The 25,691-nt window shown below is 40.7% G+C and overlaps 1 protein-coding gene across 2 annotated transcripts; it reads left to right on the plus strand.

Annotated features, from left to right (window-relative positions):
- Positions 1-5,241: 5,241 nt before the first annotated feature.
- On the plus strand, positions 5,242-24,046 carry LOC139409527 (complement factor H-like). Of its 2 annotated transcripts, XM_071154801.1 has the most exons (17): positions 5,242-5,620; positions 9,106-9,285; positions 9,898-10,003; positions 13,465-13,541; positions 15,492-15,674; positions 17,095-17,280; positions 17,441-17,638; positions 17,767-17,943; positions 18,050-18,226; positions 18,851-19,042; positions 19,158-19,334; positions 19,551-19,736; positions 20,201-20,374; positions 21,156-21,326; positions 21,453-21,659; positions 21,937-21,976; positions 23,462-24,046. In XM_071154801.1, exons 1-16 carry the CDS (start codon positions 5,551-5,553, stop codon positions 21,954-21,956), a joined length of 2,481 nt encoding a protein of 826 aa, XP_071010902.1. In that variant the 5' UTR covers positions 5,242-5,550; the 3' UTR covers positions 21,957-21,976; positions 23,462-24,046. The 2 variants fall into 2 exon arrangements, with proteins under 2 accessions (XP_071010902.1, XP_071010901.1); XM_071154800.1 differs by lacking the exons at positions 21,937-21,976; positions 23,462-24,046 and having other exon boundaries at positions 5,333-5,620; positions 21,453-21,718.
- The last annotated feature ends 1,645 nt before the right edge of the window (positions 24,047-25,691 follow it).

The following is a 25,691-nucleotide window of genomic DNA, read 5'->3' on the forward strand; positions in this document are numbered from 1 at the left end:
TTTAGTAAAGACGAATACCGAGAACACTACAAATATACAAAACAATAAATGTGAAAACCGAAACAGTCCTGTGTGGTGAAACAAACACAGACACGGAAATAACCACCCACAAACCCCAACACAAAACAAGCTACCTAAAAATGGTTCCCAATCAGAGACAATGACTAACACCTGCCTCTGATTGAGAACCATATCAGGCCAAACACAGAAGCAGACAAACTAGACACACAACCATGCCCATCCAGCTCACGTCCTGGCCAACACTAAAACAAGGAAAACACACAAGAACTATGGTCAGAACGTGACAGTACCCCCCCTCCTCAAGGTGCGGACTCCGGCCGCAAAACCTGAACCTATAGGGGAGGGTCTGGGTGGGCATCTGTCCGCGGTGGCGTTTCTGGCGCTGGACGTGGACCCCACTCCATCATTGTCTTAGTCCACCTCCTTAGCGTCCTTTGAGTGGCAACCCTCGCCGCCGACCTTGGCCTAGGAACCCTAACAAAGGGCCCCACTGGACTGAGGGGCAGCTCGGGACTGAGGGGCAGCTCGGGATTGAGGGGTAGCTCTTGACTGAGGGGTAGCTCAGGACTGAGGGGTAGCTCAGGACTGAGAGGTAGCTCAGGACTGAGAGGTAGCTCAGGACTGAGAGGTAGCTCAGGCTGGTTGATGACTCTGGCAGCCTCTGGCTGAATGGCGGCTCTGGCAGATCCTGGCTGACTGGCGACTCTGGCGGATCCTGGCTGACTGGCGGCTCTGGAGGATCCTGGCTGACTGGCGGCTCTGGAGGATCCTGGCTGACTGGCGGCTCTGGAGGATCCTGGCTGACTGGCGGCTCTGGCGGCTCCATGCTGACTGGCGGCTCTGGCGGCTCTGGACAGACGGGAGACTCTAGCGGCTCTGGACAGACGGGAGACTCTAGCGGCTCTGGACAGACGGGAGACCCTAGCGGCTCTGGACAGACGGGAGACTCTAGCGGCTCTGGACAGACGGGAGACTCTAGCGGCTCTGGACAGACGGGAGACTCTAGCAGCTCTGGGCAGACGGGAGACTCTAGCAGCTCTGGGCAGACGGGAGACTCTAGCAGCTCTGGACAGACGGAAGACTCTAGCAGCTCTGGACAGACGGAAGAATCTGACGGCGCTGGAGAGACGGGAGACTCTAGCAGCTCTGGACAGACGGGCAGCTCAGGCAGCTCTGGACAGACGGGCAGCTCAGGCGGCGCTGGGCAGGCGGGCAGCTCAGGCGGCACTGGGCAGATGGCCAGCTCAGGCGGCGCTGGGCAGACGGCCAGCTCAGGCGGCGCTGGGCAGACTGGAGACTCCGGCAACGCTGGAGAGGAGGAAGGCTCTGGTAGCGCTGGACAGAGGAGCTCTGGCGCCTCTGGACTGAGGGGCTCTGGCGCCTCTGGACTGAGGGGCAGAAGCTCTGGTAGCGCCGGACAGGCAGGCGGTAGCACCTGTATTGATGGGACGGAGAGACAGCCTGGTGCGGGGTGCCGGCACTGGTGGTACCGGGCTGGGGACACGCACCTCAGGGTGAGTGCAAGGAACAGGACACACCGGGTTGTGAAGGTGTACTGGAGACCATGTATGTATAGCCAGCCTCAAATCCTCCGGAACTCCAACACAAGTTTCAGGCTGAGTACGAGGAACTGACACAGGTGGCATCGGACAGCTAACACGCTCCTCAGGGCGAATGCCGTGCATACTATGCCAAACCAACAGCTTTCTCTCTACTCTGTCCAATACCTCCTCAACATTCCCAGACGCACCCCTCAACTTTGCCAACTGCTCTGATTCCATCCATGGCTCCTTACGGTAAACAGGGGGAGTTGGCTCAGGTCTGGCTCCTGACTCCGCCACACTCTCCCTGTGCCCTCCCCCAAGACATTTTTGGGGCTGCCTCTCGGGCTTCCAGCTGCTCTGCTGTGCTAGCTCCTCATAATGCCGCCTCTCTGCTTTCGCTGCCTCCAGCTTGGCTTTGGAGCGGCAATATTCCCCTGGCTCTGCCCAGGGTCCTTTCCTGTCTAGGATCTCCTCCCAAGTCATTTTTTTCCAAATAGTGCAGCCTCTCCCACTACTGCTGCTGCTGCTGCCTCTGTTGCTTCTCCTGCTGCTGCTTTTGCTGCTGCTGCTGTTGCTCCTGCTGCTTCTCCTGCTGCACCTGTTGCTTCTCCTGCTGCTGCTGCTGCTTCTCCTGCTGCACCTGTTGCTTCTCCTGCTGCTGCTTTTGCTGCTGCCTCTGTTTACCACGTCGCTTGGTCCTTGGTTGGTGGGTGGTTCTGTAACGGCTTTCTTCCTGGGAAGGAGAGGCGGACCAAAACGCAGCGTGGTTATAGTTAAACATCTTTAATAAAGACGAATACCGAGAACACTACAAATATACAAAACAATAAATGTGAAAACCGAAAAACCGAAACTAGACACACAACATAGAATGCCCACCCAGCTCACGTCCTGACCAACACTAAAACAAGGAAAACACACAAGAACTATGGTCAGAACGTGACAGAACCAGACTTGTGGAGGTCTACAATTTTAATTTTGAGGTCCTGGCGGATTTCTTTTGATTTTACCATGATGTCAAGCAAAGGGACACTGAGTTTGAAGGTAGGCCTTGAAGTACATCCACAGGTACACCTCCAATTGACCCAAATGATGTCAATTAGACTGTCAGAAGCTTCGAAAGCCATGACTTAATTTTATGGAATTTTCCAAGCTGTTTAATGGCACAGTCAACTTAGTGTATGTAAACGTCTGACCCACTGGAATTGGGATACAGTGAATTATAAGTGAACTAACCTGTCTGTAAACAATTGTTGGAAAAATTACTTGTGTCATGCAAAAAGTAGAAGTCGGTCGTAACCGACTTTCCAAAACTATAGATTGTTGAAAAGAAATGTGTGGAGTGGTTGAAAAACGAGTTTTAATTACTCCAACCTAAGTGTATGTAAACTTCCGACTTCAACTGTACATGACTAATGTTTTGATAGGAATGAAGTAGTTTTTTGACCCCCGTTGGTAATACATGTATGTAAAATATGTTGGTTGTTTAGGGTTAAATCGGGGCAGATTCCAGTCTGACACTTACAGTGCCTTGCGAAAGTATTCGGCCCCCTTGAACTTTGCGACCTTTTGCCACATTTCAGGCTTCAAACATAAAGATATAAAACTGTATTTTTTTGTGAAGAATCAACAACAAGTGGGACACAATCATGAAGTGGAACGACATTTATTGGATATTTCAAACTTTTTTAACAAATCAAAAACTGAAAAATTGGGCGTGCTAAATTATTCAGCCCCCTTAAGTTAATACTTTGTAGCGCCACCTTTTGCTGCGATTACAGCTGTAAGTCGCTTGGGGTATGTCTCTATCAGTTTTGCACATCGAGAGACTGACATTTTTTCCCATTCCTCCTTGCAAAACAGCTCGAGCTCAGTGAGGTTGGATGGAGAGCATTTGTGAACAGCAGTTTTCAGTTCTTTCCACAGATTCTCGATTGGATTCAGGTCTGGACTTTGACTTGGCCATTCTAACACCTGGATATGTTTATTTTTGAACCATTCCATTGTAGATTTTGCTTTATGTTTTGGATCATTGTCTTGTTGGAAGACAAATCTCCGTCCCAGTCTCAGGTCTTTTGCAGACTCCATCAGGTTTTCTTCCAGAATGGTCCTGTATTTGGCTCCATCCATCTTCCCATCAATTTTAACCATCTTCCCTGTCCCTGCTGAAGAAAAGCAGGCCCAAACCATGATGCTGCCACCACCATGTTTGACAGTGGAGATGGTGTGTTCAGGGTGATGAGCTCTGTTGCTTTTACGCCAAACATAACGTTTTGCATTGTTGCCAAAAAGTTCAATTTTGGTTTCATCTGACCAGAGCACCTTCTTCCACATGTTTGGTGTGTCTCCCAGGTGGCTTGTGGCAAACTTTAAACAACACTTTTTATGGATATCTTTAAGAAATGGCTTTCTTCTTGCCACTCTTCCATAAAGGCCAGATTTGTGCAATATACGACTGATTGTTGTCCTATGGACAGAGTCTCCCACCTCAGCTGTAGATCTCTGCAGTTCATCCAGAGTGATCATGGGCCTCTTGGCTGCATCTCTGATCAGTCTTCTCCTTGTATGAGCTGAAAGTTTAGAGGGACGGCCAGGTCTTGGTAGATTTGCAGTGGTCTGATACTCCTTCCATTTCAATATTATCGCTTGCACAGTGCTCCTTGGGATGTTTAAAGCTTGGGAAATCTTATTGTATCCAAATCCGGCTTTAAACTTCTTCACAACAGTATCTCGGACCTGCCTGGTGTGTTCCTTGTTCTTCATGATGCTCTCTGCGCTTTTAACGGACCTCTGAGACTATCACAGTGCAGGTGCATTTATACGGAGACTTGATTACACACAGGTGGATTGTATTTTTCATCATTAGTCATTGTGGTCAACATTGGATCATTCAGAGATCCTCACTGAACTTCTGGAGAGAGTTTGCTGCACTGAAAGTAAAGGGGCTGAATAATTTTGCACGCCCAATTTTTAAGTTTTTGATTTGTTAAAAAAGTTTGAAATATCCAATAAATGTCGTTCCACTTCATGATTGTGTCCCACTTGTTGTTGATTCTTCACAAAAAAATACAGTTTTATATCTTTATGTTTGAAGCCTGAAATGTGGCAAAAGGTCGCAAAGTTCAAGGGGGCAGAATACTTTCGCAAGGCACTGTATGTTGTCCTGAAAAGTCCCTTACTAAAAATGCTACTATACCTTATTTGAAAATTTACTTTTATCTCATAATGCCAGTAGTGTGGTTCCAAAGGTTGGGAAGCCTCAGATTAAGCCATCTATTTGGTTACTGCAAATGATCACCCGAGGTTTACACAATGAATGAACCCTTTTCGGGAATACTTTATTTATTCAGTAAAAGAAAAACAATTTAGACCCAGTTTCCACATTCAGAGACATTCATTTAAAACATTAGCTAGACTTATTTTCACAATAAAAGTATATTTTTGATTAAGTTCATAATTTCATCAACACAATACCCTTATTGAGTGCAATGGTTTCAGGTTCACCAGTAGAATAGAAAAGCTATGTATAATCAATGCACACTTTGGGTTTCATCTTGTAAATAGTACACAGTGGGTTTGGCAATGGAAATATCTAGATGCCAGGAAATGTGCAATGATAAAAATTCCCAACAAAACATTGTAATGATTCCAGTCCTAACTCCCTCCCTCAGGCTTAGTTGTTTGTCTTTCACAACATATCCTCGGTGCCGCAACCACTTGTCCTTGTCCCCCATCCCCTCCCCTCCTCGCCTTTCTCCATTTACAGTTATCCTCTACTGGCTCCTACAGCCTGTGGCTCACTGCGTTACAATACAGGACACGTGTTACTGTGTGTTGCTGTTGAGTTGTGTGGACGGACTGTGACTTGAGAGGGCTCTGGCAAATCATTAACCGACAGGAGTTAATTTAACTACTGCAACTCTGTCTGTGACCCAGAACATCCAAACACTCTCGCAGGTGACAGACAATAGGTGATGAAGTCAAAATGCGATTGATAACCCTCGGCTTTGTCTTTGCACTATGGTTGTGTACACTCAGCTTTGTGAAAGGTCAAGGTAAGATGTCTCTGCCTGAGTGAAATATTACAGATAGAAGAAGTTATGTGTGGTTTGTGTAATGTTCCATGTATGCATCCCTGAGACAGCTTTTCAGGTTCACAGTTGTGATCATGTTGAAATCAGCTTGCTGCCGGTTCTTTCTAACAGTTGGAAAAAATAGTGTTTGACCAGATACAAGTACATTGTTCTCTAAATTATTTTTCTGTAAATTATTTAATAACCGTCTTTAAGCACGCTTATAGTGAAGGCACTCCACATGTACTGCCCTGACACAAATGACTAATGATTGGTTGAAATAAATTGATAATAAGATGATTGTTGGATCTGTTTTGTTAGACTTCAGTGAAGCCTTTGATATTATTGACCATAATCTGTTATTGAAAACTCTCGTGTTATGGCTTTACATCACCTGACACATTATGGATTGAGACCTATCTACAGTATCTAATAGGACACAGAGGGTTTTCTCTAATGGAAGCTTCTCTAAAAGATGTCAAGTGTGGTATTTCGCAAAGCTTCCTAAGACATAGCCCTTTACTATTTTCGACTGCAATGCACTACTCAGAGTAGTGCGTACGGCCGAGTACATCACCGGGGCCAAGCTTCCTGCCATTCCAGACCTCTATACCAGAGGGTGTCAGAGGAAGTCCCAGAGCAGAGCGCCAAGTCTAGGTCCAAGGGGCTTCTAAACAGCTTCTACCCTAAGCCATAAGACTCCTGAACAGCTAATCAAATGGCTACCTACACTATTTGCATTGCCCCCCCCCCCCCCCCCCCCCCGGTTTTAGAATGGGTGGCTAGTAATAAACTAGTCCTAAACACCAAAAACCTAAAAAACTAAATCAATGTATTTGGTACAAGTCATTCCCTAAGTACTAGATCTTAGCTGAATCTTCTAATTAATGATGTGACTGTTGAGCAAGCAGAGGAAACTAAACTTCTTGGTGTTACCTTAGATTGTATACGGTCATCATCAAGGCATTTTGTTAAATTGTTGTTAAAATGGGGAGAGGTCTGTCTGTGGGAAAAAAAAATAGGCTCTGCAAAATATGCTCTGTACATCTGTACTATTATCTGGTTATAAGGTCAGGTGCCCCAAAGAAGGACAGAGGAAAGCTGCAGCTGGTCCAGAACAGAGCAGCACACCCTGCCCTTCACAGTACACAGAGAGCTAATTTCAACAATACGCATACCAGTCTCTCTTGGCTCAAAGTAGAGGAGAACATTCTGTATAATCAACTAACATACAGTTCTGACAGACATACTTACCCCACCAGACAAGTCACCACGGGTCTCTTCACAGTCCCCAAATCCAAAACAAATTTAAGACAACGCATATATAGAGCCATGGTAATGTAACAGTATAACTTTAGACCGTCCCCTTGCCCATACCCGGGTGTGAATCAGGGACCCTCTGCACACATCAACAACAGCAACCCACGAAGCATCGTTACCCATCGCTCCACAAAAGCCGCGGCCCTTGCAGAGCAAGGGGAACCACTACTTCAAGGTCTCAGAGCAAGTGACGTGACCGATTGAAACGCTATTTAGCGCACACCACCACTAACTAGCTAGCCGTTTCACATCCGTTACAGTAGCATGGAGCTCTTCCACCTCAAATTACTCAAACAAACAGCTAAATTAGCTTAAAAAAAACAATGAAACGTCACCTAACGTCACATCGCCTCTCCCCTATCTGACATAAATAACATGTACAGTGCCTTGCGAAAGTATTCGGCCCCCTTGAACTTTGCGACCTTTTGCCACATTTCAGGCTTCAAACATAAAGATATAAAACTGTATTTTTTTGTGAAGAATCAACAACAAGTGGGACACAATCATGAAGTGGAACGACATTTATTGGATATTTCAAACTTTTTTAACAAATCAAAAACTGAAAAATTGAGCGTGCAAAATTATTCAGCCCCCTTAAGTTAATACTTTGTAGCGCCACCTTTTGTTGCGATTACAGCTGTAAGTCGCTTGGGGTATGTCTCTATCAGTTTTGCACATCGAGAGACTGACATTTTTTCCCATTCCTCCTTGCAAAACAGCTCGAGCTCAGTAAGGTTGGATGGAGAGCATTTGTGAACAGCAGTTTTCAGTTCTTTCCACAGATTCTCGATTGGATTCAGGTCTGGACTTTGACTTGGCCATTCTAACACCTGGATATGTTTATTTTTGAACCATTCCATTGTAGATTTTGCTTTATGTTTTGGATCATTGTCTTGTTGGAAGACAAATCTCCGTCCCAGTCTCAGGTCTTTTGCAGACTCCATCAGGTTTTCTTCCAGAATGGTCCTGTATTTGGCTCCATCCATCTTCCCATCAATTTTAACCATCTTCCCTGTCCCTGCTGAAGAAAAGCAGGCCCAAACCATGATGCTGCAACCACCATGTTTGACAGTGGGGATGGATCAGCTGTGTTGCTTTTACGCCAAACATAACGTTTTGCATTGTTGCCAAAAAGTTCAATTTTGGTTTCATCTGACCAGAGCACCTTCTTCCACACAGTCTTCTCCTTGTATGAGCTGAAAGTTTAGAGGGACGGCCAGGTCTTGGTAGATTTGCAGTGGTCTGATACTCCTTCCAATTCAATATTATCGCTTGCACAGTGCTCCTTGGGATATTTAAAGCTTGGGAAATCTTTTTGTATCCAAATCCGGCTTTAAACTTCTTCACAACAGTATCTCGGACCTGCCTGGTGTGTTCCTTGTTCTTCATGATGCTCTCTGCGCTTTTAACGGACCTCTGAGGCTATCACAGTGCAGGTGCATTTATACGGAGACTTGATTACACACAGGTGGATTGTATTTATCATCATTAGTCATTTTAGGTCAACATTGGATCATTCAGAGATCCTTACTGAACTTCTGGAGAGAGTTTGCTGCACTGAAAGTAAAGGGGCTGAATAATTTTGCACGCTCAATTTTTCAGTTTTTGATTTGTTAAAAAAGTTTGAAATATCCAATAAATGTCGTTCCACTTCATGATTGTGTCCCACTTGTTGTTGATTCTTCACAAAAAAATACAGTCTTATATCTTTATGTTTGAAGCCTGAAATGTGGCAAAAGGTCGCAAAGTTCAAGGGGGCCGAATACTTTCGCAAGGCACTGTATGTATATGTAGTACTGATATAATGCATGCAAGTGTCTCTCATGTTTTGTCACTACAGGACTTGTTAATATTATTATTATTTCAAATGTATGTTGTTCAGACCTTGAGCTGTTCTTGTCAATTCATGTTCTGTATTATGTCAGGTTTTGTTTTGTGTGGACCCAGAAAGAGTAGCTTCTGCGTTAGCAACAGCTAATGGAGATCCTAATAAATAAATCAAATGAAATGATTTGATAGATATGATGGGTTTAAAGCATCACCCTTGACATTGCATATGTTGAGATGTTTTAATAATAAGCCTGAATCTATTGTGCATTCTACTGTTTATTGTGTTACTTATGCCTGTACCTCTGTGTACCTCACAGTTTGTTTCCGAAAGGGAGTTTCAGAGATTCCTGAAGCTAAAAACGTGGACATTTCCAACCTAGAAGACACTGAAATTGACAAAACAGTGAGGTTGCCCTGCGCTATTGGCTACGTAGGTTTCGTTAGACTCAAATGCGGCAGTAAAGGATGGAGTAAAGATGGTGGTCGAAAATGTGAACGTAAGTCTATGCCCTTCGTGTCACGCCCTGACCATAGTTTGCTTTGTATGTTTCTATGTTTTGTTTGGTCAGGGTGTGATCTGAGTGGGCATTCTATGATGGATGTCTAGTTTGTCTGTTTCTGTGTTTGGCCTGATATGGTTCTCAATCAGAGGCAGGTGTTAGTCGTTGTCTCTGATTGGGAACCATATTTAGGTAGCCTGTTTTGTCATTGTGGGTGATTGTCTATGTGTAGTGTTTGTGTCAGCACTATTGTTGATTAGCTTCACGGTTGTCATTTTGTTGTTTTGTAGTATTCAGTTTTTTTTCAAATAAAATGACGAACACTTACCACGCTGCATATTGGTCCTCCGATCCTTCTCGCTTCTCCTCGTCAGATGAAGAGGACGAAGACAGCCGTGACACTTCGCTTGTTTAAACTGAGCTTTAGAATTACTTATGATGTGCAGTGCATTTGACAAATTACCTTTTAAAGTAAATTCTGATTACAAAATTATAATTTACCGTATGAGAAATTCTTATTCTTATTCTTATGTTGGACCAATATGGTTTTGTTGAATGTCCTCTTGGCAAAAATCAGCCTTTGGGCTACATCTCTGTTATTGTTTGCAGCTAAGTCATGTGGACATCCAGGAGACACACCAAATGGAGACTTCCATCTTTCGATTTTGGACGATTTTGTCTTTGGAGCTCAAGTTCTGTACCAATGCAGAAAAGGGTAGGGGATTTTCTGTTGCTGACTGTTACATGCTAAATCTTTTCTCTGATCATTTCAACCCTTCGAAGGTAATCTGATGCTCATGCTACTACTGCCACTACTACTACTACTGCCACTACTACTACTGCTACTACTACTACTACTGCTACTAAATCTACTGCCACTACTACTACTACTGCCACTACTACTACTACTGCCACTACTACTACTGCTGCTACTACTACTACTACTACTACTACTACTACTAAATCTACTGCCACTACTACTACTACTACTGCTACTACTACTACTAAATCTACTGCCACTACTACTACTACTACTACTACTAAATCTACTGCCACTACTACTACTACTGCTACTACTACTACTAAATCTACTGCCACTACCACTACTACTGCTACTACTACTACTAAATCTACTGCCACTACCACTACTACTGCTACTACTACTACTAAATCTACTGCCACTACTACTACTACTGCTACTACTACTACTAAATCTACTGCCACTACTACTACTACTGCTACTACTACTACTAAATCTACTGCCACTACAACTACTACTAAATCTACTGCCACTACTACTACTACTACTACTACTACTAAATCTACTGCCACTACTACTACTACTACTGCCACTACTACTACTACTGCCACTACTACTACTACTGCCACTACTACTACTACTACTGCTACTACTACTACTAAATCTACTGCCACTACTACTACTAAATCTACTGCCACTACTACTACTACTACTACTACTACTAAATCTACTGCCACTACTACTACTACTACTACTACTACTACTACTAAATCTACTGCCACTACTACTACTACTACTACTACTAAATCTACTGCCACTACTACTACTACTGCTACTACTACTGCTACTACTACTACTAAATCTACTGCCGCTACTACTATTGCTACTACTACTAAATCTGCTACTACTACTAAATCTACTGCTACTACTACTACTACTACTAAATCTACTGCCACTACTACTACTACTGCTACTACTACTAAATCTACTGCCGCTACTACTACTACTGCTACTACTACTACTAAATCTACTGCCACTACTACTACTACTGCTACTACTACTACTAAATCTACTGCCACTACTACTACTACTGCTACTACTACTACTAAATCTACTGCCACTACTACTACTACTGCTACTACTACTAAATCTACTGCCACTACTACTACTGCTACTACTACTAAATCTGCTACTACTACTAAATCTACTACTACTGCTACTACTACTACTAAATCTACTACTACTACTAATACTGCTGCTACTACAACTACTAAATCTACTACTGCTACTGCTGCTACTACTGCTGCTGCTACTACTACTACTACTACTACTACTACTAAATCTACTACTGCTACTACTACTGCTACTACTACTACCGCTGCTACTACTACTGCCACTACTAAATCTACTACTGCTACTAATACTGCTGCTACTACAACTACTAAATCTACTACTGCTACTGCTGCTGCTACGACTACTACTGCTGCTACTACTACTACAACTACTGCTACTACTACTAAATCTACTACTACAAAATCTACTACTACTACTACTGCTACTACTACTACTAAATCTACTGCCACTACTACTACTACTAAATCTACTGCCACTACTACTACTACTGCCACTACTACTACTACTGCCACTACTACTACTACTGCTACTACTACTACTAAATCTACTGCCACTACTACTACTAAATCTACTGCCACTACTACTACTACTACTAAATCTACTGCTACTACTACTGCTACTACTACTACTACTGCTACTACTACTACTACTGCTACTACTACTACTAAATCTACTGCCGCTACTACTACTGCTACTACTACTAAATCTGCTACTACTACTAAATCTACTACTACTGCTACTACTACTACTACTACTACTACTACTACTAAATCTACTGCCACTACTACTACTACTGCTACTACTACTAAATCTACTGCCGCTACTACTACTACTGCTACTACTACTACTAAATCTACTGCCACTACTACTACTACTGCTACTACTACTACTAAATCTACTGCCGCTACTGCTACTACTACTAAATCTGCTACTACTACTAAATCTACTACTACTGCTACTACTACTACTAAATCTACTACTACTACTAATACTGCTGCTACTACAACTACTAAATCTACTACTGCTACTACTACTACTACTACTACTACTACTAAATCTACTACTGCTACTACTACTGCTACTACTACTACCGCTGCTACTACTACTGCCACTACTAAATCTACTACTGCTACTAATACTGCTGCTACTACAACTACTAAATCTACTACTGCTACTGCTGCTGCTACGACTACTACTGCTGCTACTACTACTAAATCTACTACTACAAAATCTACTACTGCTATTACTACTGCTACTGCAACTACTACTGCTACTACTACTGCTGCTGCTACTAATATTACTACTGCTGCTACTAATTTTGCTACTATGAATGCTGCTACTGCTACTGCTAATATTACTACTCATGCTACTAATATTGCTACTGTTAATGCTGCTACTACTGCTGCTACTACTATTGCTACTGCTTCTACTAATATTGCTACTATTAATACTGCTACTACTACTGCTACTACTACTAAATCTACTACTACAAAATCTACTACTGCTACTACTACTGCTACTGCAACTACTACTGCTACTACTACTGCTGCTGCTACTAATATTACTACTGCTGCTACTAATTTTGCTACTATGAATGCTGCTACTGCTACTGCTAATATTACTACTGCTGCTACTAATATTGCTACTATTAATACTGCTACTACTGCTGCTACTACTATTGCTACTGCTGCTACTAATATTACTACTGTTGCTACTAATATTGCTACTGTTAATGCTGCTACTACTGCTGCTACTACTATTACTACTGCTGCTACTAATATTACTGTTAATGCTGCTACTACTGCTGCTACTACTACTATTACTACTGCTTCTACTAATATTGCTACTATTAATGCTGCTACTATTAATGCTGCTACTACTGCTGCTGCTACTATTACTACTGCTGCTACTAATATTGCTACTATTAATGCTGCTACTGCTGCTACTGCTACTAATATTGATACTATTACTGCTGCTGCTACTACTGCTACTAATATTGCTACTGTTAATGCTACTACTATTACTACTGCTTCTACTATTATTGCTACTCAATGCTGCTACTATTACCACTGCTGCTACTAATATTGCTACTATTAATGCCGCTGCTACTAATGTTGCTACTATTAATGCTGCTACTGCTACTACTGCTGCTACTACTATTACTACTGCTGCTACTGCTGTTAGTAATAGTGCTATTATTAATGCCGCTACTGCTTCTACTGTAAATTATCATTCTTAAAGTATAACAAACCATTAAATGCCTGTTCTCCAACTTGTCTCAGTTACCAAATGGTGACCAGGTCCAGACATCGGACCTGCGTGGAACAAGGCTGGGACAGCGCACTCCCTATATGTGAAGGTAAGAAGTGATATATTCTGTCAAGAACATAGACTCACCCTACATTGTATAACAGATTAGACTTTGTATCTTGTATTAAGATAATGTAATCAAAATGACTTTTGAGTTGATTAAGCTTACCCAGATGTCTTCCCAACACAAGTATCTTAGTGCATTGGCAGGTAATGCATAATTTAACCAACATAACAAAGCCAGAATATCTTGATACAAGACAAATTATTTTTAAGCATTTTCTGGGTAAGAAAAAAATGTGCAGTGTAATGAAATTTACAAAATCGTTGATTCCACTGCCAGTGGCTGGATCCTATATGCTAATTACAGTGGCTTGCAGAAGTATTCACCCCCTTGGCATTTGCAAAAATTTTTTGCCTTACACCCTGAAATTAAAATAGATTTTTGGGGGGTTTGTATCATTTGATTTACACAACATGCCTACCACTTTGAAGATGCAAAATATGTTTTATTGTGAACTAAACAAGAAATAAGACAAACAGAACTTAAATCTTAATTGTAATCAGAGGGCTGATATAAAATTATTCATGTCAGTCTCTCTTGGCTAAGAGTTGAGGAGAAACTGACTGCAACACTTCTTCTTTTTACAAGAAACATTAATGTATTGAAAATCCCAAATTGATTGCATAGTCAACATACACACAGCTCTGACACACACACTTACCTCACCAGACATGCCACCAGGGATCTTTTCATAGTCCCCAAATCCACAACAAATTCAAGAAAACGTACAGTATTATATAGAGCCCTTATTGCATAGAACTTCCTTCCATCTCATATTGCTCAAATAAACAGCAAACCTGGTTTCAAAAAACAGATAAAGCAACACCTCACGGCACAACGCTTCTCACCTATTTGACCTAGATAGTTTGAGTGTATGTTTTGATGTGTAGGCTGTGCCTTTAACTGTATGTAGTTCTGTCCTTGAGCTGTTCTTGTCTATTAATGTTAATGTATTACGTCATGTTCTGTGTGGAACCCCAGGAAGAGTAGCTGCTGCTTTTGCAACAACGAATGGGGATCCTAATAACATACCAAATACCATCCATCATTCCTTCAATTCTGACCCGTTTCCCAGTCCCTGCCGATAAAAAAACATCCCCACAGCATAATGCGTGTTCTCGGGGTGATGAGAGCTGTTTGGTTTGCACCAGACATAGTTTTCCTTGATGGTCAAAAAGCTAAATTTGTGTCTCATCTGACCAGAGTACCCTTTTCCATATGTTTGGGGAGTCTCCCACCTGCCTTTTGGCGAACACCAAACGCGTTTGCTTATTGTTTTCTTTAAGCAATTGCTAATTTCTGGCCACTCTTCCGTAAAGCCCAGCTCTGTGGAGTGTACTACTTTAAATGGTCCTATGAACTTATACTCCAATCTCCGCTGTGGAGCTTTGCAGCTCCTTCAGGGTTATCTTAGGTCTCTTTGTTGCCTCTCTGATTAATGCCCTCCTTGCCTGGTCTGTGAGTTTTAATTGTGCTCTGTGGGATGTTCAAAGTTTCTGATATTTTTTGTATAACCCAACCCTGATCTGTACTTCTCCACAACTTTGTCCCCGACCTGTTTGGAGAGCTCCTTGGTCTTCATGGTGCCGCTTGCTTGGTGGTGCTTAGTGGTGTTGCAGACTGTTTCAGAACAGGTGTATATATACAGAGATCATGTGACACTTAGATTGCACACAGGTGGACTTTATTTAACCAATTGTGTGACTTCTGAAGGTAATTGCCCGCACCACTTCTCCGTTTTTAATTTTTTGAAAAATGTAATTCTTTCCATTTCACTTCACCAATTTGGACTATTGTATGTCTATTACATGAAATCCCCCCAAAAAATCTATTAAAATTACGGGTTGTAATGCAACAAAATAGGAGAAGCGCCAAGGGGGATAAATACTTTTGTAAGGCACTGTATGTATTCTTCATGTGGTGTGTTTTTCACAGCATTGAAATGCCCAGTGATTCAAGCCAACGACAACGTTGTGGTCATCGGAAACAGTGAGGATGCAACCTATGGAAATGTGATCCAGTTTGAGTGCCAATCAAATCACATGGTACTCAACGGATCGTCTGAAATGGTTTGCAACGATAAAGGAGAATGGAGCAGCACAGTCCCAACATGTAAAGGTAAACTGAGGCTACTGTAGGTAAAGATACACTATACAAATGTATGTGGACACCGCTTCAAATGAGTGGATTATTTCAGCCACATCAGATGCTGACAGGTGTATAAAATAGGTCACACCGCCATGCAATCTCCATAGACAAACATTGTCAGTAGAATGGCCTTACTGAAGAGCTTAGTGACTTTCAACATGGCACCGTCATAGATTGCCTCCAACAGGTCAGTTTGTCAAATTTCTGCCCCGCTAAAGCTGCCCCGGTCAACTGTAAGTGCTTTTATTGAGAAGTGGTCCTCAGTTGCAACACTCACTACCGAGTTCCAAACTGCCTCTGGAAGCAATGTCAGCACAATAACTGTTCATCGGCAGCTTCATGAAATGGGTTTCCATGGCTGAGCAGCCGCACACAAGCCTAAGATCACCATGTGCAATGCCAAGCGTCGGCTGGAGTGGTGTAAAGCTCATCGCCATTGGACTCTGGAGCAATGGAAACGCATTCTCTGAAGTGATCAATCACACTTCACCATCTGACAGTCCGACGGACAAATCTGGGTTTGGCGAATGCCACGAGAACACTACCTGCCCCAATGCATAGTGCAAACGGTAAAGTTTGGTGGACGTGGAATAATGTTCTGGAGCTGTTTTTCATGGTTCGGGTTAAGGCCCCTTAGTTCCAGTGAAGGGAAATCTTAACGCTACAGCATACAATGACATTCTAGACAATTCTGTACTTCCAACTTGGTGGCAACATTTTGGGGAAGGGCCTTTCCTGTTTCAGCATGACAATGCCCACTTGGACAAAGTGAGGTACATATAGAAATGTTTGTCGAGATTGGCGTGGAAGAACTTGACTGGCCTGCACAGAGCCCTGGCCTCAACACAATCAAACACCTTTGGGATGAATTGGAATGCCGACTGCAAGCCAGCCCTAATTGCCCAACAAAAGTGCTCGCCCTCTCTAATGCTCTTGTGGCTGAATGGAATCAAATCCCTGCAGCAATGTTCCAACATCTAGTGGAAAGCCTTCCCAGAAGAGTGGAGGCTGTTATAGCAGCAAAGGGGGGACATCTCCATATTAATACCCATGATTTTGTATGAAATGTTGGACGAGCAGGTGTCCACATACTGTAGTGTGCACCACCAGGCACTATTACATTGTCACACAGAGTAACGTCCCACTAGCATACAATACAAAATTGCAACGATCCCATACTGGGGAATAGTTAATAATGACCATATAGAATGATCAGTGATTATATGTAGTGTTTTTAAAAATCCAGATTTGAATGACGGTCATCAACTCAAAAGTGTAATAAAACAATGACTGTATCATATTCCATTCAACAACTCCTACTGTCACACGTTGCTGTTTCTAATCATGATGACCAATCATCTGTTTAATTCTGTGCTTATTCAATTCGCAGTGATTAAATGTTACGCTCCAGACATAGCTAACGGTGCAGTGAGCGGGCCCCCTAAGGAAGATTACGATGAAGACGACACACTGAGATACAGCTGTAACACAAAGTATGTTAAGTCTCAGGAAAGAGTCCCTAAATGCACTAAAATGGTCAACAGTGCCAACTGGAGTCCAACACCAGCGTGTGAAGGTAGGAATCTGATCATCTCAGGAATCAAGTGAATGCAACTTGACATTTTAAGTCTCCTGGGTAACTCATGTCTTTAACTTTACCTTTAAGTTGCTTTTTAAAATATTTTTGACATATTATTGCAAACTACTAACATAATGTTTTTGTCTCCAAAATGCAGAAGTGAGATGTAAGTTATCATTGCCACCAACAAGAGGAACCAGTTACAGACCTGCTGACAGAAATCTGTTCTTGCCTGATGAACATGTAACGGTGACCTGTGCCTCAGGATTCTGGAACTCTATCTCACGTCGGACTGAAAATACAATGACATGCAAAGAGGACGGAAAGTGGTCACCTTCCACAACAGATTGTGAACGTATGTTCATACTGGAGAGTATATTGCAGTATGATATATTGAGTGTATTGGGGTATACACAGGTGAATCACTGTGTATTAATGTACAGGTTTGATTCATGCTGACACTAAACATCTCTATCATTGTAGGGATAACATGTGGTGATCCACGTGACCCTTTTGTGCGTTCTCCCTACTACTGGCAGCAGGGTCAATTGAGAGAGACTCACCGTTACAACTGTATAACCGGATTTAAAACCACAAATGCCTGGGGTGTTGCCACATGCACAAGTGATGGCTCCTGGACTCCAAAACCACTCTGTGAAGGTGCCGTTTTTTGAAGGAAGCCATCTTTGAATATCACTGTGGTTTGATTACCTTGTGCTCTGATGTTAGTTTGGACTGCATCAGAATGACATTGTTTGTCTTTCAGAGATTACATGTGACAAGCCAGATATCCTAAATGCTGTGATTAAAGACCCGAAAACAAGATACAAAATCAATGATCTGCTCACTTATGAGTGTAAGATGAATTATGAACTATTGGACAGTACCAGACCTACTGCTACCTGTACTACAAATGGCTGGACCAATACACTTGGCTGTAAAGGTAGGATGACATTTACATTTCAATCATCTAAAACTCTGAGAATAAGAGTCAAGACACTGATCCAGAAGGTTTAAAGTTTACTGAAGAGATCAAGCATCAGATTTTAGCCTGTTTTATTCCCTATTTGAGGATTTGGTTTGGAATTGGTAATGGTATGAACGTTCACTCACTTTGCTTCCATTTGGTTTTCCAGATATTGCTCTGTTCAGTGCTTTTATCAAACTGACAGCTTGGCCAAAATCTAATGATATGGTAATGCTTTGTAGAACAGGTCCTCTAAGTGCTCTGTTAACTGAACGATGTGTCACAATGCGTTCTGTAATGTTTCCTGCCATTGTTTCTCCCAGAAATAAAGGGAGCATGCATCATATTGAGGCTATAAGGAGGTATAGACAGTGTAATCACTGTGTATTACTGTACTGGTATGATTCATGCTAATACTAAACATCTCTATCATTGTAGGGATAACATGTGGTGATCCACGTGACCCTCTTGTGAGTTCTCCCTACCGTTGGCAGCGGGGTCAATTGGGAGGAACTCAGCGTTACAGCTGTAGAACCGGATTTAAAAACATTGATGTGTCACATTTTGTTCTATAATGTTTCATGTTAATGTTTCCCCCAGAAATAGAGGGAGCATGTATCAAACCAAATGTGATGAATGGATTCATAGTTCAGTCAAATGAGAGGAATGTTGATCCCAGGAATAGCAAGATATACTCTTCCTGCAATGTAGGGTTCAAACCCTCTACCGGGGGTTGGTGGGGTGAAGCCACATGTACTGAGGGAACATGGTCTGGAATATTAGAGTGTATTGGTAAGAAAACAGATCCTCAAGAAATTACCTCTTTACAAAGTAGATCAATAACAGTGGAATGCATTTCCTTCACTAGATTGGTCTGAAACTCAATCTCAATGCTCTTTCGCTCTAGATCAATCACAATGTGGCAGAATCCCTGTCATTCCCAACACAATAAAGGTACCTCACAGTGAAGTCTATGACAATGAACAAACTGTTACAATTGATTGCAAAGTTGGATACGCATCTGAAACTAAGACTATAAAATGTAAGGATGGAGAATGGCAAACACCGTTACCAGCTTGTAGACGTGAGTAGTTGTTAATAGTTTTGTTCATGTAATTGATTTTAATTGTATACAGTGGCCAGTCATCCTTCAATGTATGTTTACTATATGTTGGAATAGTTTGGGGAAAAGGACCCCGAAGCCCATATGATATTATGTAGTTACATAGATAGTAGTTCTGTGTCTGTACTATGTGTTTTCTACCCACTAATCTTTCAGCAATATTTTCTTATCTTGAAGTGCAAGGCGTTCCATGTGATCCTCCACCTAAAGTTGAAAATGCAATTGTTAAAATCCCGTATCAAAATAAATATAGAGAGGGATTTGAAGTGAATTATGAATGTCGCAAGTCCTTTCGAATAGAGGGACATAAAACACTTACTTGTGAAAATGGCAGTTGGACAACTCCACCACCAACATGCAAACGTAAGTATTGATAACTGTTTGAAACTGATGCAGTAATTCAGTTTAGAGTTACTCTACTATGAACAGCACCTATTCAAACAGGGAAAAAATGATATTTAAATGGTCATTGAGATTAAAAGTTCCATATCATATACCCTCATGTACCCTTTTTCTCCCCTCACACAATCAGGAATCATTGTTAAGGCTTTGCTTGGTATTACAGAAATATCAATCTCTAATTTACAGTTTGCTGTTGTTTTTTTTACTATAATTCGTTGTAGTGTAATATTCCTAGATATGATAATGGATGAGTTTCAGTGCATATTTACAGTATATATCACAAATTGCCCCAGTTACATTCTCTGAATATACTGTACATTGGCCATTGACTATGGTTCTAACCATACAGTCATTCTCTGCCACTTTTGTGTCTCTGGTAGATAACTGTAATTTGATAGTTCAAACATGTGGTGCTTCACCTACAGAGTACTGTGGTAAGCCTGAGGGTGCAGGGAAACAAATTCAGATTCTTGACCAAGCGCTAGAGAGATACGAAAATGGGAAACAAATAGACTATACATGCATTAACCCACACAAAGGCCCTGGAGGAACAGCAACTTGCAATAATGGAGAATGGCACATGCCAATTGAGTGTAAAGGTAAGCCTTACATCTATAAATACGTTTATTGTATTATCATGGTACAGTATCATTCTACAGTATTGTATTATCATGGTACTGTTTCATTGTAATTTATTTTCGTGGTATTGTATTATCCTGCTATAGTGCCATTTTAATACAGTACCATGCTACAATCACGATTATGCTACTGTATTATCATGGTATTGTATTATCATGGTACTGTATTATCATGGTATTGTATTATCATGCTACTGTATTGTCATGGTACTGTATTATGTTACTGAATCATGGTACTGTATTATGTTACTGAATCATGGTACTGTATTATGTTACTGAATCATGGTACTGTATTATCATGGTATTGTATTATCATGCTACTGTATTGTCATGGTATTGTATTATCATGCTACTGTATCATGGTACTGTATTATCATGGTATTGTATTATCATGCTACTGTATCATGGTACTGTATTATCATGGTATTGTATTATCATGGTACTGTATTATCATGGTATTGTATTATCAAGGTACTGTATTATGTTACTGAATCATGGTACTGTATTATCATGGTATTGTATTATCATGCTACTGTATTGTCATGGTATTGTATTATCATGCTACTGTATCATGGTATTGTATTATCATGGTATTGTATTATCATGCTACTGTATCATGGTACTGTATTATCATGGTATTGTATTATCATGCTACTGTATTGTCATGGTATTGTATTATCATGGTATTGTATCATTGTAATGTATTTTCATGGTACGGTATTATGATCCCTGTTTAATCTAGCAAGCTGTCCTGATCCTCCTCCCATTACTAATGGAGATTTCACCAAGGAAAAGAGAGATGTTGGTGTAATTACAGAGGTGTCCTACCAATGCAGCAGACAGTTTACACTGAGTTTCACAGGCAGCATCAGATGTCTGGATGGAAAATGGCAGAGTCCTCCAAAGTGTTTACGTATGTACTTTATTTTCAACTGGTCTGAACATGGTGTTATATCTACATGTCAAGTGTAAATAAATGTATGAATATGTACTGTACACTAAGTTAATGAAAACATTTATGGGATTTCATTTCCATCAGGGCCTTGTGAGATTTCCACGTTTGATGCAGAGTACAATCTACAGAATTTACCTGAGAAAGATAATATTGCGCACGGTGAAAAAAAGACTCTTCATTGCAAAGAGGGATATTACCATAAATTGAAACGTTATTCACTATGGAATATAGAAGAAATTGACATGAAGTGTGATGATGGAGAGTTACAGTATGGAGAACACAAGCCTATATGTAAGTTCATGTCATGTAAAGGAACACCCATCAGTGTAAGATAGTCATTCTCTCAACATTAAGAGTTTAACATCATCTAATATATAGAATGCATAAGTCCAGGATGCCCTGTGAGCTATCTACTGTAGATTAATACAATAGAAATGAAATGCATTTTCTCATTTGACTGAAACATTTTATTACGAAAATCAATCCACCTGTTTGATAATATTTAATGAGGCCACTGTGTGTAACCTTCTGACTGTATAACCAAAATGATTTGTTCTTTGCTTTTTAGGTAGGTATCGTTATTCTTAGGTAGATGATGAACATAATGGGTAAGTTAAATTAACAAGGAGAGTGGCATGTCTTATAATCACACAAACCTTTTGAACAGTTATGAAAAGTATAATAAAAGGTATTATGAAGAGTATTACGAACAGTATTAGAAACAGTTATGAACAGTATAATAAAAGGTATTATGAAGAGTATTACGAACAGTATTAGAAACAGTTATGAACAGTATTAGAAACAGTTATGAACAGTATTACGAACAGTATTAGAAACAGTTATGAAAAGTATAATAAAAGGTATTATGAACAGTATTACGAACAGTATTATTAACAGTTATGAACAGTATAATAAAAGGTATTATGAACAGTATTACGAACAGTATTATTAACAGTTATGAAAAGTATAATAAAAGGTATTATGAAGAGTATTACGAACAGTATTAGAAACAGTTATGAACAGTATTAGAAACAGTTATGAACAGTATTACGAACAGTATTAGAAACAGTTATGAAAAGTATAATAAAAGGTATTATGAACAGTATTAGAAACAGTTATGAACAGTATGACGAACAGTATTAGAAACAGTTATGAACAGTATTATTAACAGTTATGAAAAGTATAATAAAAGGTATTATGAACAGTATTAGAAACAGTTATGAACAGTATTACGAACAGTATTAGAAACAGTTATGAACAGTATTACGAACAGTATTAGAAACAGTTATGAACAGTATTACGAACAGTATTAGAAACAGTTATGAACAGTATTATTAACAGTTATGAAAAGTATAATAAAAGGTATTATGAAGAGTATTACGAACAGTATTAGAAACAGTTATGAACAGTATTAGAAACAGTTATGAACAGTATTACGAACAGTATTAGAAACAGTTATGAAAAGTATAATAAAAGGTATTATGAACAGTATTAGAAACAGTTATGAACAGTATGACGAACAGTATTAGAAACAGTTATGAACAGTATTACGAACAGTATTAGAAACAGTTATGAACAGTATTACGAACAGTAATAGAAACAGTTATGAACAGTATTATTAACAGTTATGAAAAGTATAATGAACAGTATTGTAAACAGTATTGTATTCAATTATATAAACAGTAATATGAATAGTATGTGATGGGGTTATCAGTGAAGCATAACAGAAACATGGAGTATAACATCACAGCAAGAAGGAGTCATTTCTCTAATCATTAACACACAGTGAAAGTTCACATGGTTAAACACTGTCTACTCTCCTCTATAGTCGGAGTGATCAGCCGGATTACTCCAGACTGATCTATAGTATTAGTGATCAGCCGGATTACTCCACAGACTGATCTATAGTATTAGGGATCAGCAGTATTACTCAACAGATTCTTATCTATAGTTGGAGTGATCAGCAGAATTACTCCAGACTGATCTATAGTAGTAGTGATCAGCAGTATTACTCCAGACTGTTCTATAGTATTAGTGATCAGCAATATTACTGCACAGACTGATTATCCTGTCATGTGATTTCGTTCCTACAGAATCATGATGTTTGGTCCATCAAATGCAAGAATCCTTACAAAGACTTCTTTATGTGCAAGGAGAAGAACATATTTGCTTTTGTGGTGTCTGTCGCTTGTTTAATTTAGATTTAGAAAAATGTGAGCCATCCAGTAATGGAACACATGAGGTGTATTTTTCATCATTTGACTTTGTATCATCATTGTAACAAAATAACAGTATCTTCACTATAACAGTACAGCTATCTAAAGCTAGACTAAAATGGTACATTTGTTGTATTAGTACAAAGAGATGTGATTGTGAACATTCTATCAAGTTTATAAATTGCCTGGCTGGGCTGATGAAAGTGGATTGCGCAGTCAGTTGAAACAGAGTAAATAGGCAATTTAAAGTCATAGATTTAGCCGGTGGTAGCTTGTGGAATAGGCACCGGCTGGAATGCGGTTTTAACCAATCAGCATTCAGGATTAGACCGTCATGCTATAATGTGTGAATATTCTCCTGTATCTCCCAGCTGTGTGATTCATTACCTGAAGGTGTAATATAAGTGAACAACTTATGGTTGTGATTGACCTTATCAAGACAATAAAGTTGTGGAAAAGAGATGACACGTTGTCTCCATGAGTCTTTACAAGGCTACAGTACAACAGAATAAGATTTAGATGTTAACCTAACAAATGCACATTAAAACTGACAAACTATTTTTCAGGTCAGTATCACTTGTCATTGATTGTTCTTGTAAACCAGTTGTCTCTTATCATGCACCTACAGCTACTAGAGTAGATCTTCTCCTGGGTCTCAGGACAGTATAAGTAATGTCTCAGTTGGTCATGCTTTTTTGTTTTACTTCTTGCCTCTGGCAATCTCAGCTTACTGGAAGTGATTACTGGAAACTGTCTTGGACAAACACATCCATATATAATTGATTGTACAACATGAATGTGTTTTTATTTACTCTTTAGTTAACCTGGGAATTTCATCAAGTATTTTATACGATACTGAAGCCACCAGACTATATCTATTAAAATGTCCCTGTGGTGTTCCTTGCCATGTACTCCTGAACATTAAGGCAGGAATATTGACCTTCAATTATATGCAAGCAAACATTTGATGTAATGTTTTGTTTAGTTCATAGGCTAATAATGGACAAACCCTTGCACGAGGGGCTGCCGAGTGGTGCAGCGGTCTAAGGCACTGCATCTCAGAGCTTGAGGCGGCACCCTGGTTCGATTCAAGGCTGTTTCACAACCGGCAGTGATAGGGAGTCACATAAGGAGGCGCACAATTGGCCCAGCGTCGTCCGGGTTTGCCCTGTGGAGGCGATCATTGTAAATTAAAATGTGTTCTTAACTGACGTGTTACGCCTCTTGGAGGGAACGCAACACCCTGCTACAACTCAAGTCCCTGTGGAGTGAAAGAGGTATGTGATTGTAGGTGCGGGTAAGGATGACAGAGACTATATCCTTTTACAGGGACTTTATTTCCATAACATGGTAATGTGGGTAAAAGGGGCTGGACGGAACCAAAGCAAAGAAAGTAAAAGTTTGAGTCCTCTCCTACCCACTACTTACCTAACCTTTCAGAACCTCCTGGCGCACCAACCAAAATACAGGGGGTAGTCCATCCAGGTCTTACCTAGTGTGCATAGACAGTTAATACTACAGGTTATGTATTCCCGCAGGGCTCTTGCCTAAACACCCCCCCCCCCTCCCCTGGGTACAAATTAAACAGAATATTACAAACTTTGGGAACAATTTCAATAATCAAAAACACAGTCCTATTGGCATACACATACCTTAGAAGTAGCGGCTACCAAATAGTGTCAACAGAACTGTCACTGGGCAACAACCAACACAAGACAGCAAAGAAGCTCTCTCTTCCTGACAAAGGAACACTGGCTTTTATCCAGCTGGAGAAGGAGTTGGTAATTAAAAACAGCTGTTTCCCCTGATGAGAGGGAGGGGGGAGGGTTCAGAGCTCCAATCATTGATGGGGCCGACCAATCAGCTGCTTAGAATCCAGGAAGCCATTTCCTGAAATACACACATGCAAACACATACAAACCCCAAAAAACACAGAAACTGGGGAACTTGCCTCGTAAAAAAAAATCAGATATGGGGATGTGCTACTGAAATCAACAAGTAGCTGGAAACAACGCAATCTCAATCTCAGGATTTTTGCATCTCAGGATGCAAAAATAGAATGTTTATTGGTATGTGAATTTTTTTAAATCATGTAAGTTTAAAATGC

The sequence above is a fragment of the Oncorhynchus clarkii genome, chromosome 5 (genome assembly GCF_045791955.1).
Source record: "Oncorhynchus clarkii lewisi isolate Uvic-CL-2024 chromosome 5, UVic_Ocla_1.0, whole genome shotgun sequence".
NCBI classification, from domain to species: Eukaryota; Metazoa; Chordata; class Actinopteri; order Salmoniformes; family Salmonidae; genus Oncorhynchus; species Oncorhynchus clarkii.

What these genes read in the sequence shown, in the direction of transcription:
- LOC139409527 (XM_071154800.1), top strand. Translation starts at nt 5,551, where the DNA reads ATGCGATTGATAACCCTCGGCTTTGTCTTTGCACTATGGTTGTGTACA. An exon ending in CTGTACCAATGCAGAAAAGG is followed by an intron (nt 10,004 to 13,464) that starts GTAGGGGATTTT and finishes AACTTGTCTCAG; the next exon opens with TTACCAAATGGTGACCAGGT. An exon ending in TCCAAAACCACTCTGTGAAG is followed by an intron (nt 17,944 to 18,049) that starts GTGCCGTTTTTT and finishes TTTGTCTTTCAG; the next exon opens with AGATTACATGTGACAAGCCA.